Source organism: Schistocerca americana, chromosome 2 (genome assembly GCF_021461395.2).
Source record: "Schistocerca americana isolate TAMUIC-IGC-003095 chromosome 2, iqSchAmer2.1, whole genome shotgun sequence".
Taxonomy (NCBI): Eukaryota; Metazoa; Arthropoda; class Insecta; order Orthoptera; family Acrididae; genus Schistocerca; species Schistocerca americana.
Genome location: NC_060120.1, coordinates 180,000,385 through 180,023,129, shown reverse-complemented (window position 1 = coordinate 180,023,129; position 22,745 = coordinate 180,000,385). Strand labels below are relative to the sequence as shown.

General features: G+C 42.6%; 1 protein-coding gene across 3 annotated transcripts in view; it reads left to right on the top strand.

The window, feature by feature from the left end:
* The window catches only part of LOC124595452, a 179,205-nt gene that overhangs the window by 56,655 nt on the left and 99,805 nt on the right, over positions 1-22,745 (top strand). For all 3 annotated transcript variants that reach the window (XM_047134198.1, XM_047134199.1, XM_047134197.1), the window contains exon 4: positions 3,674-3,826. In XM_047134198.1, coding sequence (XP_046990154.1) covers positions 3,674-3,826 — 153 coding nt within the window. The remainder of the gene's footprint in view (positions 1-3,673; positions 3,827-22,745) is intronic.

The window sequence follows — 22,745 nt, the reverse complement described above, 5'->3', positions numbered from 1 at the left end:
CCACACCTATCTCGTCTGAGTCCAGTCTCAACCACATAGTGTTGCCCACACCTCCCCCACCACCATCAAGTGTGTTCTGCTCGATGTCTCTCTCACCTGTTTTGCAAACTAACACACATGCGCCTCACAACAATCCAGCCAATTGGGCTCTGTCCATGCCCCCCACCACCATGCGTGCACCCATCCAGGGTATAGATAAACATTACCCCGCTCTTGAGCCTCCTCACACGGCTTGCTCAATAGCTCCATGCATGCCAGCAGTGCCACCACCACTGCACACTATGGACAATAGGCAGTCTCTGCCCACTCCACTCATGCCTGCCACATGCTCGGCATCCAAGTCATGCGCCCCTAATAAACCGACCGACATCACGCCCGGCCCATATGCAGTCATCGAACATTCAGTTTCCACTGTGATGAACAGAACTGTTCATCATATCATCACATCCGAGGGCCCACCTATTTGTCACAAGGCTTACTGCCATAACCCACACATGTTATGCTCAGCTTGCCAGCAAGTACAGGAATTTCTTGAGGCGGGAATTTTACAGTCCTCTGGTCATCACCCATACACCTCAGCCCTAAACAGGACAGCTCCTTTCGATTGTGTGGTGATTACAGATGCTTGAATGCTAGAACTGTGATGGACAATTATCCTATACCAAACATTTCTGACTTCACTCACCTTCTCACAGGTGCTCCAATTTTCAGCGTACTGGATTGCAAATGTGCTTATCACCAAATCCCAGTTGCACGCAAAGACATTCCGAAAATGGCAACTATCACCCCCGTCAGGTTGTATGAATACCATTTCATGCCATTTGGGTTAAAAAATGCTCCCCAGAAGTGGCAATCCTTTTTTGACTCTCTCTTGCTCCAGTTCGACTTCTGTTTCATATATCTTGATGATATCCTGCACTTCAGAAAATCCGCGTAAGGTCACGAAAGCCACATCATGATAGTAAAAGGACAGTCTCTCATCAAACGGAGTCGAGAGCAACACTGACAAACTGCAACTGCACTAACAATCTGTCCAGTTCTTGGGATACACAGTCTTGGCTTCTGGTATACCCCCCCATATCGAAGGTACAATCAATCTTATCCATGCCACTCACCACCACATACAAAGAGTTCCATTGGTTCTGGGAACAATTAACTACTACCGTTGTCATTTGCCTGCTGCAGCCAGGACCCAGGCTACCCTCACTAATGCCCTTGCCAGCAAGCAAACTTAAGGGACGTGTTCCGTTCCGTGGATGGAACCAATGCGTGCACCCTTCTAAGCTCTGAAAGACCCTCTTGCACAAGCTGTCACCCTCATTACCCAATCTCAGATGCTGAACTCTTCATCACCATGAATGCCAGCGACTCCATGGTAGGCATTGTCCTACAACAACACAACAATGACGTGGTCATGCCACTTCAGTTCTTTTCGAAGAAACTTTCACCAAAGCAAAATACACCGACATCCAAGGGGAAGTTTGGTGTGACTCCTTCACCAGCACCCTCCGACCCCTCATCCTCACCCCCCTCCAGCGTTCAGTGTTTGACACACTACATTCTCTAGCACACCCTGGAATTAAGTCATCGACATACCTCGTGTCCAAATGATTCATGTGGCGAGACATGAACTGCGATTGTCAGACCTGGGCCCTGAAGTGCATCACCTGCCAGTGCAACAAAGTCATCAGGCACACTGTCCACCTCTCTGCTAATTCGACATTCCATCTGGCTGCTTTTCCCACGTGCACCTGGACCTCATCGGCCCCCTTGCCCCCTCAGAGGGCTTCTGTTATGTTCTTTCTTGCATCAATCAGTTCTCTTGGTGGGTAGAGGCTGTACCTCTCACCAATATAACCACTGAAACTGTGGCTAAGGCTTTTGTTTCTTTCTGGATTTATTGCTTCGGTTGCCTCGCTACCATCACCACTGACCAGGGCTGGCAGTTTAATTCAGCACTCTTTGCCCAACTCTGCCAGCTGTTTGATATCAACAAATGTCGCATGACTGTGTACCAACCCAAAGCAAATGGACTGGTAGAATGGTGGCATCACTCGTTTGTCTATGGTGAAAACCCTGTCCTCCCAGGGGAGCTGTAACAACCTACGTGCCATGACAAACCACCCCCCTTCCCGACTTCATAAGGCAGATCTGAACACATTTTGCAAACATTCTCCTGACACTCACCCCCCCCCCCCCCCCCCCTCTTTCCCCCTGTCTAGCCATACCCCCCCCCTCCCACCTGCTCTTACGTGCCCTACAATCTCCTTACATGCAAGTTCGTTTTCCTCCATGATGACACCATCCGGGCCCCACATGCCCCACCATATTCAGGCCCCATACGAGGTCTTAAACCACACTGCTAACATGACGAAAATCTGGGTTAAAGGTTCGCCATTTACTGTTTCTCTTCACCTCGTGAAACCAGCACACCTTGACCCAGCGTCTTTCACACCCAATGATTTTATGCAGCCTCCCAGCACTGAGGACTCATGCTCAAGCTGTGGCCCCTCATAGCTGCTGCCGCAAACCTCACCTGAACAAGCGTCTGCGTCACCATCATTGTCCTTCCTTGGGTTCTTGGCCTCTCTCTCTAACTCCTTCTCCCTACCCCCTTTAGTGGTTCTGTAAACTGATGTCCTGCCCAAACATGTGGAGGTCGTCACCGTACTCATTGACGACAATCACATCTTCATCCTGCGGGCCGAAGCCTCATCTGCCCACACCACCTACAGGAGTTTCATGTCGACCTCGCAGCATGGACCTTGCTGCAACAACCTCTGGAGAAGGACATCTCCATCGCATCACTGCTGTCTCCCTCACTGCCTTCACCGCCAGACACAGCCCCCTTCTACTACACCTTAAACTGTGTTCCACACTATGGAATGGGGGGGGGGGGGGGGGCTGTGTGGTGTCGACAAGTACGGATGACACATCTCCACCATCGCAAGTTCTTTGACTATGGTAATTTAACAGCCCACACTGTCTTGTTTGCTCAGTTGGCTGTACGACTTATTGTAATGTGGACGTCTGTAATGAAATACACCAAGTCTTACAGAAATGTATGTGTTTCCTTGGACTGCAACCCAACCGAAATCCCAGAAACCAATTTCATTGGCAATCTTATCTGCAGTTAGCAGTCTACGTACTTGGATTAATTCTTCAAGCCAGAGCCACTGCACATATGCTTCTGCATCAGTCTCAGTTCTCTAGCCAGTTTGACATTTGTCTTTGAAACGTACTAACTGTTCAGACAAATTATGAAATAAATATAAACAATTTGATGTAACAGACAACATTTCTCTGTGGATTTTTTTAAATTCCTTATTTTTAGTCACAAAAACTGCCCAATTGGCTGCTTCTCTTGGGTCAAGCACTCTCCGTGAATTGACCCTACATTACCTGCAGTTTTGAGCTATAAACATTGGCTGTCTGGTGCTGAATGTCACGTTTCCACCAGATTAATGCCAACATGAATTGACAATTGTGTAGGATTTTCTTTACAAATGTATAGCTTTGTGTATATATAATTGTAATGTACTTAGTGAATTAGCCACCAGTTAATTAATATTGATTTTGTCATAAATTTGATTAAAAAATTGTGTACTTGATGAACTGCAGAAGGAAAGGAAATGCACAGAATCAGTCATTCAGTGTTAAAATTTTATTTCAGTTGTGCTACCAATCACAAGGTACTGGAACACTGTTTGTTCTGGAACTTCTAATGGACAACAACTACAGGGTACTTGCCTTGACCGTAAGCAGTGTTATCTGGCTGGAGGCACCAGCATGGGATCATGTGGTGTACTGGGAGCCTGCTGTCTCTGTGAGTGCTTTTTTCTACAACAACTACTAAGATGATTGAAATGTTAGATTAGTTTTAAGTCAAAAAGGTTCTGTAAAACATTATATTTGAAAGACAATTAGCTAAAGAGTATGTGAAAGTAAAGTTTCAATGTTATTTTTTGTCAACTTACAACTGAAGAAAGTGAAATAGAGAAATTGATTAGATCACCTTTACTTTGCAATTCTTGTATTACGAGCATTAGGCCATGGTTCAAGGTATATTTCTCTGTCTAAAGTGCCATCTCTCAATGCTAGAGAGATTACCAGAGTGTATAAAAACTCAGAAAGCAGTCATAATCTCAAATGAACTGACCATCCATCATGTGGCCACTTGTAAACAGTTTGGGTCGCTGAGCTTGTTTGAGATTATAACCTGTAATAGTGTCACCAGCATTGGAAAACAAAGTGTTAGCCAGACAAATATGCTTTGGATCACAGCCTTAGGTCCATAAAACAAAAATCAACAATCATACAAACACCAGCTGTGAAAGCCTTCATTGTAGATTGCCTTTATTTGACTCACCTAAAACAGATTTATTTTATTTATCTATTGTTTAGTTGTTAACTGGGATATTCACAACATTTTTTACCCTGAAGATAATTAGGACATTTTATGCACAATTTTCAGTGAAGCTATAAAATAAAATCTACTGTATAGAGAATGTGTTTGTAAACTGGATAGCACAAAAACATGTACTATAATAGAAAGTACTACAAATGAAAGTAAATGTAGTTTGGTAGCAGCAATTCATTTATTGCTAATCATACTTATAGTTTACAGGTTATTAACAGGAAATATCTTAAGGTTCATAAAACAGCTGGAGACATTTTTAATAAGATTATGCAAATTAAGTGTGGTATCATCATTTGTGGAGCCTTTACCACTGATTATCTCTCAGACAATAGTTATTGAGAACACAGAATTGTTGGTATCTAGCTTTCAGTTGTTTGCCACAGAATTCCCATTGAAATACATTGTGCAAAAGCCATTGACAATATTTTTTTTAGATACAACTACGTTCAGTGACTTAGATTTAATGTGAAATGTTAAGAATGAAATGAAATGTCATGTGGCTAGGGCCTCCCGTCGGGTAGGCCAGTCGCCTTGTGCAAGTCTTTTTAGTTGATGCCACTTTGGCGACTTGCATGTCGATGAGGATGAAATGATGATGAAGACAACTCAACACCCAGTCCCTGAGCAGAGAATAAAACATCGTGACCAATTAGGTTCAGATCATTGAAAAAAGTATTGCATCAAGGAGTCATTAAGAATAACTCAATCCCAGTGTTTGGTCAGAAATTATCAAAGAAAGCCCAATACTTCTATCTCACAATACTTTTTCTGTACTAAATAATTCTTAAACAGTTTTTGGAATGTTGCTTTACTCATACCGTCCCACAAACCATTTGGCAAGCACTTTACTAGTTGAGCACCAGAGTATCGAGGGTCTTTCTCAACAACTCTCAGTCTCTGTGTGGAAAATGTATGTTTTCTTCTAGTGATGTGTTCTCTTTTATTAAAAAACTGTTCTATGTATGTGCAGAAATGGAATCATCAATGTTTGTAGTTCTGCAGTAGTCACATTGTTTTTATTCAGAATGGTGCTAATAGCCTTTTTTGCAGTACAAAAATTTCTTTTGTGTTATTGGTACTATAGTACTGTAAACAGAAGTTATTTATTGGCATAAGGTGCAAGCAGCATCATAATAAATAATACAGTATTTAATTTACGTTGTACATATATTATCTCTGTTTGAGATTATTAGTTAATACCTGATCCAGTCACATTAATATGACCACTGTCCATATTCAACATCAATGTTCAATAATCACTCAGAGAAGACAGGTGGAAGCACTATCAGTGAAGGGTGAAGGGTACTTAAAGTGTTTTTCTTGGGGGGGGGGGGGGGGGGGGGGAGAAAAACAGTGCAGTCATTGTCATATTGAAGAAGTGAAGTGATTTATCTGACATCGAAAAGTGCATTATCAATGGCTTTTGGGCCAAGGGTAAAAGCATTTTTGAAACCGATTAGTTTGAAAACTCTTCATGTGGCACCATAGTTACAGTATACTGTGCATTATATCCAAAACTGGCACTGAGACAACTGTGGTGCATAATGAGCCATAGATGACAGGGATGAACAATACCTGCAGAGCTATGTGCAGGGGAGTAGATGTGCAGTTGTTGAGTAACTGACCACCCAGATGAACCAAGAGCTACCATTATTGTCTCTCTACGGCCGTTCAATGAACATTGCTGTTTATGAGGCTCCACAGCAGTGCCTGTTTCATGCACCTGTGCTGACTGCTGTTCATTGGTGACAAAGGCTGGAATTTGCACACTAATACTGCAACTGGATGTCCACTGAGAGGTGACAGGTAGCCTTCCCAGATGAATCATGTTTTATGGTCCACTGGACAGGTGGCTGTGTGTGTGTAAGGTCCTGCAACAATCATTTACCAGGTCCAGCCAGGAGGAGGGGGTGTTATGGCCTGTGGAGTGTATTCATGGCATTCACTGTGTGGTCTCATCATTCTGAAAGGCACAATGGATCAACACAAGTATGCATCTATCCTTGGGACCACATCTATCCCTACATGCAGTTTGTTTTTCCTTGGCTCAATGACAACAGCCAGCAGAACAATGCAAAGTGTCACACAACTTGCAGTCTACATGTGTTATTCAAAGAGCAGTGGGATGAGTTTACTGTACTCTCTTGGTCATGGCACTGGAGTTGGTATGGTTCCACATCCCAGTCAGTACCTTTCAGAACCTCATTGACTCTCTTTCCTGCACACCCATATTGCAACATGTGGTTCTTCAGGCTTCTGACAGGTGGCCACATTAATGTGACTGGACTGCGTATAATTTCCCAAAAAATTTTATACATGTAACTTCTTTTATTGTTGTTTCATTTATAAATACAGTGTGATGAGAAACAGTTTGAAAATCTTGCACATTGTAGGTTGTGGTGAGAAATATTGTTAAGAGAAAAATCTGATATATTGTGCTGCTTCCAATTAATTAGCAGTGAAGTTAGCCAATCAGTCTGTTGTGTGCACAGATTCAGGCAGCCCACCAGAGATGGTATCACCAAATGTGTTCTTCAGTTGGTTTCCTGAAACTGAACAAGACAGAGATACAAAAATTGGGCCTGGGATGGTAGTAAGGATTGAATCTGATCCAAAGGATGAGCAGTCTCTTCCACTTTCGTCTATGCTACAAGGATGACTGTCACTAATTGTATATGGTGGACAAGTTGAATTTGCATGTGCAATGGCCTGCTTGGCTAACTTCATTGCTAATTAACTCAGAAACATTGCAACACATCAAATTTTTTTCTTCTCCATTATTTTTCAGCACAACCTACTCTGCAACACCCCAACACCCTTACAAGCTTTTCAGACTGTTTCTGGCCATCCTGCTTACCTATGTGGTATTCATTTTGTTTCTTAATTAACACCATGCATATTTTTTTTCTTTAGATTTACGTAAGTCATTCTGTATGAGCCACTTCATCAAATTAGCTATTGAAGTAAATGTGCCTTTTTTCAGCCAGTGAAGACAGACCTAAACTATCCTGAGAAAGTCTACTTACAAAGTTCCAAAACCAAGTTTAAATGATAACTATAGGAATATACTACAGCTCCCCATATATCACTGCTCCCATAAGGATCATAGGACAAAATCAGATTAATTACAACACACATAGAGGTATTTAAACAGTCATTCTACCCACACTCCATATGTGAATGGAATGGGAGAAAGCCCTAATAGCTGGTACCAATGGGGCATACCCTCTGCCTTGCACTTCACAGTAGTTTGCAGATTATGGATATAGATGTAGATGCAGATGTAGACATTGATATTCATCTGATTTTTATCCAGATTTACCAATGGCATGTCATCAGTGTATAGTACTTTTTACTCCTACTCACTAATTTTCTTGTCGTTCATTAAGAGGTTGAACAATAGTGGACTAAACACAGATCTCTGAGGTACTGCATGGTTAATGGATATGACTTCAAATCTGCAATCAGTCTCTGTAGTCAAATACTGCTTTCTGTTTCCACCATACAATTTTATCCATTGCACTGCATGTCATGTGTGCCATCGTAGCTTTGAAGTTTTTCTATTAGACAAGTATGGATGATAGTGTAAAAATTGAGGCAAATTCAGAAACAGAGCAGTTGGCAAGTTTCTCTTGTCTAAAGCATCTATATTAGATTTTGTTATCCTAGAGGTAACTGTTTGTACCAGCAGACAAAGGTTCCACCATTGTTGTTATAAATTGCAGTGACTTCCTGGTGGAAGACTTCTGCCAATTATCTGACTCCCCCACCCTTATTATCTGCAAAAGTCATCCCATCCTGGAAGTCCAATACAGCCTCCAATCCCTGCTTAAAGCCTTAGGCCCTTCCCAGACCTTCTTCCCTGAACCCATTTCCCTCCTCAGTCCTATGACACCTTGCTCACCCTCCTTTTACATGCTCTCCAAAACCCACAAACCCAACAATCCTGCATGCCCAACAGTGGCTGGTTATTGTGCTTCCATTGAAAGAATTTCAGCCCTCATTGACCAACACCTCCAACCAGTTGCCTGTAAATAATCCTCCCACATTAAAGATACCAACCACATCCTTCACCAACTCTGCACCATTCCCACTCTTTTACCTCCTGCATCCCAACTCATCACTGTTGACACCATCTCTCTATACACTAATATCCCCCATGCCCATGGTCTTACTGCTATAGAGCACTATGTTTCCCAACATCATTCAAACTCCAAACCCACTACCTCATTCTTCACACACATTACTAACATTATCCTAGCCCACAACTACTTCTCACGATCAACAAAGCTTTCCAGTCCGGATACATTGGGTACGCCTGTTCCACCACGTACAACAGCGACTGTTAGCCATCCATTTCCGTGGGTAAACGAATCATTGATGTCGATGCTGAAGTTCAGTCTGCATCCACAAAAGACTGCAGGTCCGTCCAGTAGAGCGTGTGCAGCGACAGATTTGATCGTATTCTTTTTCTTGTCGGCGGCAGATGTGGTCATTTCAACGTCTTCAATTGTTTTATATATAGTCTGTCTTGCACGACGACGGCGACTGTATCTTCTGTATGGCGTCGTCGTGCAAGACAGACTATATATAAAACAATTGAAGACGTTGAAATGACCACATCTGCCGCCGACAAGAAAAAGAATACGATCAAATCTGTCGCTGCACACGCTCTACTGGACGGACCTGCAGTCTTTTGTGGATGCAGACTGAACTTCAGCATCGACATCAATGATCAACAAAGCTTTCCAGTCCGGATACATTGGGTACGCCTGTTCCACCACGTACAACTGCGACCGTTAGCCATCCATTTCCGTGGGTAAACAAATCATTGATGTCGATGCTGAAGTTCAGTCTGCATCCACAAAAGACTGACTAGTATTACTAGTGCCCGCGTACGGGATAACGCTCTGCTGGCACTGTGAAATATTCTAAGTCCCTTATCTGTGACGTGCCACTGCGCGGCCATAAAAGCGAGCGCTGACCGCGGAGCGGATCATTCGCGCTGCTGCTGCTGCACAGGCAACTGCATTGAACGCTGTCAAGATGCCATACAGAAGATACAGTCGCCGTCATCGTGCAAGACAGACTATATATAAAACAATTGAAGACGTTGAAATTACCACATCTGACACCTTCCTAAGCCAATCTGTTTGTGGGCCATCTAGAGGAGACCTTCCTAGCCTTGCAAAACGCCAAACCCCTAGTCTGAGCTCAGGTTCATTGGTGATATTGTCTTGATCTTGATTCAGAGCCAAGACACCCTTTCTTCATCCCTTCACAACCTATAGCATCACTTCTTGAAAACAGTAATGTAAATCACTGTATCGATATGTGACTACAATGGAGCTACTAAATGTGCTCAGAGAATTGTAATTACTATTATCTCTGTATCATAGTATACAAGAAAAGATTTCATTGTCTTCTCTTGTCTTCTTCTTCTTTGTCTTCTGTGCCTGGTTGGTTCTGATGTTGCATTTAGATTACAGTCTGCAAAGTATTACTTCTACTACATGTAGTGTATTTAGAATTTCTGACATTCCACATGGGAAAAATATATTTAAAAAAGATGCTGTGACTTACCAAATGGGAAAGTGCTGCTAGATAGACACAATAAAAACACACACAAACACACACACAAATATCAAGCTTTTGCAACCCACGGTTGCTTCATCAGGAAAGAGGGAAGGAGAGGGAAAGATGAAAGGATGTGGGTTTTAAGGGAGAGGGTTAGGAGTCATTCCAATACCGGGAGCGGAAAGACACCTTAGGGGGAAAAAAGGGGACAGGTATACACTCACACACACACATACATATCCATCTGCACATCTGTATATGTAAATCAGCGTCTCATAATAATTTCCATTTCATTTTTAGGCCAGAGGTACAGTTTTATTGAAAGGAATTATTTTAATTGTGTATGCTGCCATTGCACTTAGGCAGCTATACTGGAGCATCAAGCCTCACAGAGAAAAATAATTGTTTGAATATTATATTAAATTTGCTTATTGCCTAACATTAAAGAAAGATAATTTTTTTATCCATCGTGAGTAAGACGGATGTCTTCATATTGGAATACGCATGATACTTTTGGCCACAGCACCCTGAGAAAATATAGCCATGCATTTTAATGAAAATAAAAGAGATTTTCTTTAATCAAACATTTTCATTCCAAATTAACAGAACATTTTTCCTCTCTTTTCAAAAAAGTAAGTTATGCAATAAACCTCAACACCATTTCTCCCATCTCCTTCACCTGGTCCTCCTCAACCTAGTGGGCCTGCTTCCTAGATGTTGACCTCCTCCTTTCAATGCCTTCATCTGAACCTCTGTCCTCATTAAATCCACCAACCACACCTGCATTTCAACAGCTGTTATCCCTCTCATACCAAAAACTCCCTTTCATGCAGCCTGGCCACATACCATTTCCCCTCACACTCCCAATCCTCCCACCACCCCCAAGAAACAGCCACAAAGGAGTGCCTTCTTCGTCATCCAATACCACTCTGGACTGGAACAACTGAACCACATCCTTTGCCGGGTCTTTGATTACCCATTGTCAGGTGCTGAAATGAGAGACATCCTATCCGAGTTCCTTCCCACACCTTGTAAAGTAATGTTCCATTGCCCACCCAATCCTTGCAACATCTTTGTCCATCCCTGTGCCACTCCCAATTCCATCTCATTCTCTTAGGGATCATGTCCCCATGGAAGACCCAGGTGCAAGACCTGCACAATTCACTCACCCAGCACTTCCTATTCCAGCCCCCCACAGTCTTATCCTACTCCATTAGAGGCTGGGACACCTGTGAAAGCAGCCATGTCATGTACCGGTTGTGTTGCAGTCACTGCTCAGCTTTTTATATTTATATGACTACCAACTAGCTATCCACCAGAATCAATGACCTCTGCCAAAATGTGGTCAAGAGCAAAGTGGATCACACCGCTGCACAACATGCAGCTGAAAATAACCTGCTTGATTTCAATGACTACCTCAATACCCAAGCCATCTGGACCCTCCACCACCCACTTTGCTGAAATGTGGAGATGAAAGTTACTCTTACAATACATTCTCCACTTCTGTAATTATCCCAGCTTCAAGATATCATTACATACTGTCCCCATACCCTCTACCCAACAGTTTCCAACCCCTCTGTCCTATCACCTCCTCCCTGTTCTCATCTCACAACACTCTCTTTGCTTGCCACCCTCTGCCAGCCCACCTGTTCATCTTTCCCTGCTCCTCTCCCTCTTTGCCCCGTTTTCCCAATCTCCCTGCCCCACAATGTCCTGATGCTGTGCCTGTTGGCATTCTAGTCCCTGCACCTCACCCCCCCCCCCCCCCCCCCCTCCCCTGTGCACTGCTGTCTGATCCCTGCCCCCTCCAGATTGCTGCTTCCATCCCAAGTTGCCAGAGTTGGCGGTCATGTGTGCATGAGGTGTGCTTGCTTGTCAGAATAAATGGTATGTGCTCCACTTTTTCTGACAAAGGCTGTGGCCAAAAGCTTTGTGTAAGTGTCTTTTTAATTATGCCTGTCTGCAACTTAATGTGTCATCTTTATGGTAAGTAGCAATCTGTCTTTTCTTACACTGTTGACATTCCTACCTGGAGTTTCCATTGTTTGACAGGTTCTGGTAGCCTAGATGTAGCTGATCCTGTAGATTTCTCTGTTTGGAAACTGTGGTCTACCAGAATCACAATACTGTGTTTGTCTGTGAAATTAATCAATCTGCTGTGCATAAGTGTCTCTATTATGTTTGAGAAACCATATGTTAAAATAGTGGTCTGTATTTCTTTGGATCATTCTTATCACCTTTATAGTATCTTTAGACTACTTTTAATTTCTCTGGAATATTCGTTTCTGAATGAGCAGTTTGTGGTATCCAACAATGATTCAGTTATATCTTCACTCACATGGCTCATTAGTTGATTTCATATCTTCTACACACTGCTTGGGTTTTTGTTTCTGAATGCTCTTTTATGAGTTCATGTTTTGTCACTGGTTCCAGGAACATTAAATAGGATAGTTATTTAAGTATTTTAGAATTCTTAGATGCCTGATGATTTCTTTCATGCTTTAAATTGTGTGTTTATTGAGTGAACTAGCAATTTTTACTTAATTTGTAACTCCAATGTTCTCACTTTTCATTGACTTAATAATACTACTATTATTAGCAGTCTTCTTACTGTATCTTTCACTGTGAATTAGAGAAGTTCAGCATAAAGGGTTACACTGTAACACCTTACTTATGTAGAACTAATATGGGAGGAGGTGGAGTTGCTATGTATACAAAGGCTAAACAAAAATTCAGATACTAAAACAAGTAGATTTTGTAGAGATTGAGGTGTAAAAGTATGTCTTTGTGAATCAGTACTGAAAATAGTTGGCTTGTAATTGTAATTGCATGTAGATCCCCAGTGGCAAGTTTGGAACTGTTTGTAAAGCATATGGATACCTTATGTACTATCTGTTGGAAAACGACAAACAGTTATTATTCTGTGATGATTTTAAAGTAGATTTTCCAAAGGATACTGACAGAAAATCCAATATGGAAACCTTGTTTGGCTTCTACAATTCTCTCTCAGTGATTAACTTTCCAACATTGTTTTATAAAGACAGTAAAGCTCTGACTGATAATGTTTTCTTCAGTGAAGCTCAGAACAAGAAAATAACTGTATACCCAGGAACAAATGATCTCTTGATCATGATGCACAGTTAGTTAAAACAAGCAAGATAGCATTTTAGAGTATAGATTTCCATAGGTGGAAATTAGTTAGAATAATTAATGACAACAGGAGAGAAATTTTTAAGAATGGTCTTCAAGAAATGTCCTGAAATGAAATTTGTAATGAACAAAACGTTCAGATAGAATTTAATCTATTCCATGATAAATTCATATCATTATTTATTAACAGGTTGCCTCATAAACTATTCAGAGTGGACATTAAAACAGCTGTGTTAAAAAAAGAAAAATGGATCATGGAGTACTAAAAACTTGTTTCCACATAATAAGCATGCTTACTTGCTTTTCTTTAACATGTGATGTATAACTCAAAGCATTTTTCCAAAGAAATTTAAATATGTCATTGTTAAATCCCACCATAAGAAAAGTGAGGAGAGATGTTGATGACTACCAACCTGTTTCACTATTGCCAACATTTTCCAAAACATTTGATAAGGGTGATATACTCTGATCAGTCAGAACATTACAACCACCAACATACTATTGATATACACCTGCCCAGGTGATAGCAGTGTCATCTGGTGAGAAATGACTGCTAGTCAGACACACCCACGGTGCATGTAGTATCAGTTAGTGTGCTGTTCAAGTGTAGAATGGGGAAGGCATTTGACTTATCTGAGTGTGACCGAAGGCAGATTGTGATGACCTGGAGGCTTGGCATGAGTATTTCAGAAACAGAATGACTAGTCGGGTGTTCGAGGAGTGCTGTTATGGTGAAACCAAGGTGGAACCACATGTAGAGGTCGTGGTGTTGGATGGCCACCCCTTGTTACAGGTGTCAGACATCATAGGCTGGGCAGACTGGTAAAATGGGAGAGATGGCAAACTGTGGCAGAACTAACATCAGACTTTAATGCTGGCCAGGTACAAGTTGTCTGAACACACGGTGCACCAAACACTCCTAACAGTGGGGCCCCCGCAGCAGACGACCCATGCATGTGCCTCTGTTAACATCATGACATCGCCAACTACAACTGAAATGAACATGCGACCATCGGCACTGGATGTTGGCACAGTGGCAGAGTGCTGCATGATCTGATGAATCCTGATACCTCTCAATCATGCTGATGGGAGGGCATGAATCTGTTCTCTTCCAGGGGAACAGCTCCTTGACACCTGTACTGCGTGACGGAGGAAAGTTGGTAGCGGCTCCATTATGCTATGGGGAATACTCACATGGCATTCTTGGGTCCAGTGGAGCTCATGCAAGGCACCATGACAGACCATATACACTCCTTCACGGTGATCACGTTTCCAAATGGTAGTGGCATTTTTCAACAAAATAATGCACCATGTCGCAAGGCCAGGAGTGTGAAGGAGTGCTTCGAGAAACACAGTATTGAGTTCCAATAGATAAGCTGCCCCCTCACTCCCACTCCCCCCTCCCCTCCCCCCCACACACCAAGCTTGACTGATTTGAACCTGATCAGACACATCTGGGATGTGATTGTATGTGGCGTCAGAGATCATTGCTCCCCTCTCTGGAATTTATGGGAGTTAGATGACTTGTGTGTGCAGATGCAGTTCCGACTCCCTCCAGCAACTTACCAAACCTTACTCCTACATGACATGACACGTCACCACTCTTATATGTGCTAAAGGTGGAATTACTGGCTGTTAGGCAGGTGGCTGTAAAGTTCTGTCTGATCAGTGTAGGCTGTTGTAGAATAGTATCCTACCCCAGCAACAATTCTATCATTAGTAAATCAGAAGTTGGTGTTCAGAAGACTTGCTCAACTGGGAATACCATTTGTACATTCATTCACCAAATTTTACAAGCACTAAATAACAAAATAGCAAAAGTTATTATTTTGTGTGATATATCTAAGGCATTTGACTGTGTGAATCACAGTAACCTTCCAGATAAACTCAGGTTTCATGGAAGAAGATAAATTTGTTAATGCCAGATATAAATTTGAGTGTTGGGAGCTTTTTTCTGAAGGCATTTGCTGGAGCATAGGCTTGTATGGAAGTGAAATGTTGACTGTAAGCAGTTCAGACAAGAAGACAATAGAAGTTTTTGGAATACAGTGCTACAGAAGAATGTTGAAGATTGGATGGGTAGATCAAATAACTAATGTGCAGGTACTGAATAGAACTAGGGAGAAAAGAAATTTATGCCACAACTTGATTAAAAGAAGGAATCAATTGATGAAACATATTCTGAGACATTAAGGAATCACTAGTTTAATATGGGAGGGAAGTGTGAGGGGTAAAAATTGTAGGAGGCTACCAAGATAAGGGTACAGTAAACAGGTTCAAATTGATGTGGGTTACAGCAGTTATTTAGGTATAAAGAGGCTTGCACTGGATAGAGCAGTGCGGAGATCTGCATGAAACCAGTCTTCTGACTGAAGATCACAACAACATAAATGACCATATTTTATTTATCTGTTTATTTGTCCACAAAATCATGTTCATGGTATGGGTTGCAAGTTATAGCAATAATACGTAGCTAAAGGAGCATAAGCCTTTTTGTTACATAGATTAAATATCACTGTAAAGGAAAGGGTATATGTATGCTTTTGTATTGCAGTGGTTTCTAAGGTGCAATCTCTGTTTTAAAATACAAAATCAACATAAGAATAATTGTTTTCAACTGCCTTCACAGTCATGGTTAAGCCCTCAGGGGCTAATCATTTGTTTGCTGGATATGGGCTTGGTGACCTGTGGGTTCCTGAACTGGGGCTGGTTATTGCTGCCATTCCCCTGTCACTGTGAGCTCTGGGTGTGCTTCATCAATTACTGTAGGGTGCAGCAGTGGTACATTGTGTATCACAGGGAATGGGCTTCTCAGCTTGACCACCTGGATTGCAAGGACGGTAAAAACCTGTATAAAAACATGCTCAATCACAAGGTGTGTTGCATGCTAGTGGGATGCTTGGCTGTTGAGGTGGAACAGTCATTAGCAGGTAACTTTTGGGGACTCTGCCGCACTTCAGTTGTACAAGGCTTACCTAGGCATGCAGGACTCGGTCTAAGTAGCCTTTTTTTTCTCTAGCTGTTAGTGGGAACAAGATGGAACCCCCAAAATTTTCTCTTCATCCTCCCAGTGGAATTGGTGGGCCACTAGTAGGTACCAACATCCATTCTACCAAGAGGGCTTGGGTAACCAGTTCTCCAGATTCAGTTAATAGTAACAGAATGCCTGCTGGTGTCTGAATGTGTTTGTAGTTAGTAAATGGAATGAGGGAATCTTCAATAAAGTTTCAGAATTCCACACACAAAAAGGCTTAGAGGGTGTAGGTGGGATCTTAAAATCTGTCAAGTGTTTGCAAAATGGGATCCTGTCTGTCAAAACAGCTAGTTCCCAGCAATTGAAGAAACTCCAGAAAGCTCAATGCCTCAGAGAATATGCAATTGAAACTGAATTGCACAACATCTTTAGGTAGGTTTTGCAACTTGCAGGCATTTGGTTGACATTTTCCAAGAAGAACTGAAAGCTTGAAAGCTGAGTGCTCCCAGGAAGACACTGTTGATGTGCAAAACATCACGAAAAGGGTGGATGGTGATATTGTCAGATCAGACTCTTTTATATTTACATTTAACAGAACCAAGCATGTCAAGGCAGGTTTCCTTTGCCTACATGTGTGGCCCTATTTCCCCAACCTAATGTGCTGTTTTAAATGCCAGCACTTTGAGCACACTACTTTTGGTTGTCAGGGAGAAACCACTTGTGGCAAATGTGATAAAGCCACCCATGAGGGAAATGGTTGTTCATCTCCTCCAAAGGATGTCATCAGCTCTAGGGATCACCTTGTCTGGAGTAGGAACTGCAGTTTCTTACTTGAAGAACAGAAGATCTAGGAGATAAAAACAGCAAAGTGCATGCTGTATGGTGAGGCGAAAGTTATATACAAGGCTATGCAACTGCCCATGTTCACTGCCTCCTTTGCTTCCATTCTCAAATAGCCAGTCCAAAAACCCAAAGCTGCTACGCAAGTGGAGGCTGCTAGTGTGAGCACTACTACCTGCATTTGTCAAAGCACTTGTGCCGCTGCAGTTAACTCCAAAGCCTGCCCCTCCCCCCAGAACTTCAGAACGGCTATGGTTGCTGACATTTCAGAACTCCCTGCCCCTCCAAAGATCCAGTCTTGTCCACCATCCAGCAGTACAACTATCATTTCCACAGTTGTGACTCCGAAGCCTCCTCAGATCAAAAAATCAAAGGCAAAGATGAAGAATTGCCCACTGATGGAGATGGAAAGTGTACAGTCCAACGATGTCAATGTCATCCTCTCTGATGTCTCTCTTGAACATTTTTCAGAGATGATGGACCTTGATGTTGGACTGGAGCAATCATCTCACCCCAAGACTGAGCCGCCACCCATTTTTAGCTCCCCTCCCCAACAGAAAGTCAGGATGAAAGTGCTGCCCCTGTGATAGGTGGCTCCCATTCTACAATGAAACATTAGTGGGCTCAGGACACGAATGAAGAACTGAAACTCCCAGCACAGGAATACCTCTTTGCTTGTGTTTGCAGGAAATGCACTTTCAAGTGTCTGATGCCTCTGTACTATGGGCTATATGATCTACCATAAGGATGACCTCATTGGGAAAAGGGTCAAGGAATGGTTCATTGTGTTTGTCAATAATGTGCACCATCCCTCTGCTCTTCCCTTGGCAATAAACCTCCAAGCAGTAGCAGTTGAAATTCAGGTGTGTCAGAGGAGCACTGCTTGCTTACTGTATTTACCTCCGCAAGATGCAATAGACTCTGAGGCTCTCACAGATCTTATCGAACACCTCCACCAACCATTTTTTCTACCGAGAGACTTCAATGCCTGTCATGTTTTGTGGGGCTGAACATCTGCTTGCCCTCGAGGTCCGGTTTTCGAGAGCCTCATTACATCTCATGATCTGTGCATCCTCAGCACAGGTACTCCCACTCATTTCTGTGCTGCTACTGGGCCATTCTCAGCCATTGACCTCTTTCTGCTCTCCAGCCCTCACAAATTCTGTTCATTGGGAAGTAATTGACAACCTTTATTCCATCGATTACTTCCCACTCAGAATTCACATAGTGGAAGAAGCATTACCTGAAAAGAAGCCACCTAAATGGATGGTCAGCAGGGCTAACTGAATGCTGTTCAGGCAGCTGGCTGTGTTTGAACATCGCGACAGTGTCCAGGAATGGGTTGTTCACATTACACGAGTGATCTGACATGGCACTGAGTTAACCATCCCAAAGTCCTCAGTCATCTTGGGATGCAACCTGTACATTGGTGGTCCAATGAATGCCACTCAGCAATCTGGGACAAGTGTGCTACTCTTTGACAGTTTAAATACCACCCAACATTGGACAACCTCACAGGCTTTTGAGTCATGAGAGCCTAGGCTTGACAACTAAGTAAGGAGAGCAAGGAAAGGTCATGGCAAGCATCCCTGGACTCCATCAACCATTTCACTTGTTCTACAAAAGTATGGAAAACCATCAGGAGGATTTCCAGTAAACACGGTCATTAACAAGTAGTAGCAGTGCTGAAACAGGGCCCTCCAATCAGTGCCTGGCGACATTGCTCAGATGATGGTAGAGCATTTTGCAGCAACTACTGTCGATGCCAGCGAGGATCTGACTTTTTGCTGCTACTGCGTGACTGCAGAGAGGAGCATCTTGAAGTTAAGATACCAAAAATCTGAGTCTTACAACTGCCATTTCTCCATGTGGGAGCTGTAATCGTCACTGTCTGAGACTCGTGATACTGCATCTGGTCAGGCCAAATCTATTACTGCATGGTTCAACATTTGCCAGCGGTGTTAAGGGAAATCCTCCTCAAATGTTTTAATTTGATATGGTAGACAGGTCTCTTTCCCAGCTCATGAAGAGAGGTAATTTTGATTCCTCTCCTCAAACCAGGAAAGGACTGCACATGCCCCAGTAGTTACTTGAGTGTCACCTTAATGACCTGCGTAGGAAAGGCCCTGGAGTGAATGGTTAACCATCATCCGATGTGGGTGTTAGAGACCAGCCAACTCCTTAGCTGCTCTCAATATGGTTTCTGAAGATTTTGGGCTGCTATTCACAATCTGACCCTACTAGAGATGACTATTCAGCAGGCTTTCTTATGTAAACATCATTGTCTCATTGTATTACTTAATAATGAGTAAGGCATATGACACTACTTGTAGACACACTGTTCTCCTGCAATACCAGCAATGAGGCTTCCATAGCCACCTTCTGATACTCATACGGTCCTTCCCGTCTGAGTGCTTTTTTAGGTCCTGAATTGATGTCATGCTATTGGATCATTTTGAGCCGGAAATGATGTTCCTCAGGACAGTGTTTTAAGTGCTATCCTCTTTACCATAGCCATAAACAATATCATGTCTACAATAAGGAGTCCTGTACAGTGCTCTTTATTTGTGGACAATTTTGCTGTTTTCTGTTCCTCCTCCAGTGTTGCAGCAGCAACCCATGAGTTGCCACTTACACTGCGGAGGTTAGAGGAGTGGGCTGCAAAGACGTGTTTTCAGTTTTATGCAGATAAGTGTGTGTGTGTGTGTGTGTGTGTGTGTGTGTGTGTGTGTGTGTGTGTGTTCATTTTAATCATTCTTGTCGTGTTTTTAATTTACCTGATTTGCATGTGAGGGACACCATTCTACATTTTAAAGATTCAGTGAGGTTTCTGGAGCTCATTTTGACTCAAAACTGTCGTGGTTGCCACACCTGAGGGACTTGAAACCCAGAACCCAGAATGCACTGAATATGGTAAAGAAACTTAGCTACAGGTCTTGGGGAGCAGAGGGAGCAGACAGGGAACATCTGTTCCAGTTTTATATGGCTTTCATGTGTTCACGGCTAGACTATGGATGCACAGTGTTCAGATCAGCAGGACCTTCTTACCTGAATATTATTGACACTGTCCACCATGAAGGGATTAGGCTGGCCATGGGTGTTTACAGGACCAGCCCCATATCCAGTCTCTGTGATAAGACAGGGGAACTGCCACTCACCATCCAGTAGCGAGCTCCTCATGATGCATCAGCAAAGTTCCTCACAGCTCTGACATCATCTGCATATCATACTGTTGCTTGTCCACCTCTGGAACACCTTTACTCCAGTTGTCCAGAAGCAACAATGACGCTTGAGAGCCGTATGCAATGCGTGGTGGAGTCACTTGAGTAAATTTAGATTGGTGTAGTACAGAAGAGATTGCATGCCTGCATATGTTTTAGTAAGTTATTTTGTGATATTTTAACTGAGCCCCACACCTCTAAAGCTGTCTTTACCGATGGCTCAATACGGGGGAGGAGGGGGGGGGGGGCTAAGGGTTGTTCCCTGATCGTGTCCTCTAGGTCCAGCTCCCTCAAGACTTTACTGTCTTTGATACAGAATTATGTGTGATCTTGTGGGCACTGGAGCAGATGAGATGTGCTTCAAGTGCAACATTCCTTGTCTGTTTTGATTCTCTGAATGCCCTTTAGTCTCTACAATGCTTGTATCCAGCAGCTAAAGTAGTCCAGAATATCCAGGACACCCTCCTCTTCCTACAATGTCTGGGGGAGGACATGTTTTGTGCTGGGTACCAGGACACATGGGTACTGCAGGAACCACAAAGGTAGATGCAGCGGCCAAGGAGGTGTGTCATGATCCTCAGTTATTTCAGTGTGCTAACCCCCTATATGCTGTCATATCGCCGTTGAGCTATGGAATCATATGTCAATGGGAAGATGAGTGGCTGGAAGTGACAGGTAACAAACTGTGTCTAATAAAGCGCACTACGTGGCTGTGGCATACCACCTTTTGACAACGAAGATGGGATTAAATCCTCCTTACTCGTCTTGGCATAGGCCACAGTCCTCCGATGTGTACCCACTTGTTCTGGTGCAACCGGTCACATATTCCTTTGCCATAGTTTCAGCTCCTCTGTCGTTTTCCTTCTGTTCTCCTCTCTTGTGTATTCACTATTTCTCCTTTGTTTTACAGCAAGTGATGTGAAGTGATTGTGTGGATCAACACAAATGAATAGGTGTTAGTGAATGAGTGAGTGTGCCAATGTTTTTAACCCTTTTACCCATATTCATTTCTTTTAATATTTGTAAGGTTGCTGATAACCTTACCATTGAACATCCATACACCCCAAAAACAACAACAAATTCATGGTTAATAAATTTTGGACAAAATTAATGGTGTTGTTGTGGTCTTCAGTCCAGAGACTGGTTTGATGCATCTCTCCATGCTACTCTATCCTGTGCAAATGTCTTCATCTCCAAGTAACTACTGCAACCTGCATCCTTCTGAATCTGCTTAGATATTAATCTCTTGGTGTCCCTCTACGATTTTTACCCTTCATGCTGCCCTCCAGTACTAAATTGGTGATCCCTTGATGTCTCAGAACATGTCCTACCAACCTATCCCTTCTTCTAATCAAGTTGTGAACAAATTCCTCTTCTGTCCAATTCTATTCAAAGTGCCCTCATTAGTTACATGATCTACCCATGTAATATTCGGCATTCTTCTGTAGCACCACATTTCGAAAGTTTCTACTCTCTTCTTGTCTAAACCATTTCTTGTCCATGTTTCACTACCATACATGGCTACACTCCATACAAATGCTTTCAGGAAAGACTTCCTTAATCTTAAATCTATACTCTATGTTAACAAATTTCTCTTCTTCAGACATGCTTTCCGTGCCATTGCCAGTCTACATTTTACATCCTCTCTATTTTGACCATCATCAGTTATTTTGCTCCCCAAATAGCAAAACTCATCTACTACTTTAAGGGTCTCATTTCCTAACTAATTCCCTCAGCTTCACCTGATTTCATTTGATTACATTCCATTCTGCTCATTTTGCTTTTGTTGATGTTAATCTTAAATCCTCCATTTAGGACACTGTCCATTCCATTCAGCTGTTCTTCCAGGTCCTGTGCCATCTCTGACAGAATTACAATATCATCAGCAAACCTCAAAGTTTTTATCTCTTCTCCATGGATTTTAATTCCTACTCCAAATTTTTCTTTTGTTTCCTTTACTGCTTTCTCAATATGCAGACTGAATAACATCAGGGATAGGCTACAACCCTGTCTCACTCCCTTCCCAAGCACTGCTTCCCTTTCATGGCCATATCTGCCATCTGGTTTCTGTACAAATTGTAAATAGCCTTTTGCTCCCTGTATTTGACCCCTGCCACCTTCAGAATTTGAAAGAGAGTATTCTAGTCAACATTGCCAAAAGCTCTCTCTAAGTCCAGAAATGCTAGAAATGTAGGTTTGCCTTTCCTTAATCTATCTTCTAAGAGAAGACATAGGGTCAGTATAGCCTCACTTGTTCCAACATTTCTATGGAATCGAACTGATCTTCCCCGAGGCTGGGTTCTACCAGTTTTTCCAATCGTCTGTGAAGAATTCATGTTAGTATTTATCAGCTGTGACTTATTAAACTGATAGTTTGTTAATTTTCACATCTGTCAACACCTGCTTTCTTTGGGATTGGAATTATTATATTATTCTTGAAGTCTGAGGGTATTTTGCCTGTCTCATACATCTTGCTCACCAGATGGTAGAGTTTTGTCAGGGCTGGCTCTCCCAAGGCTATCAGTAGTTTTAATGGAATGTTGTCTACTCCTGGGGCCTTGTT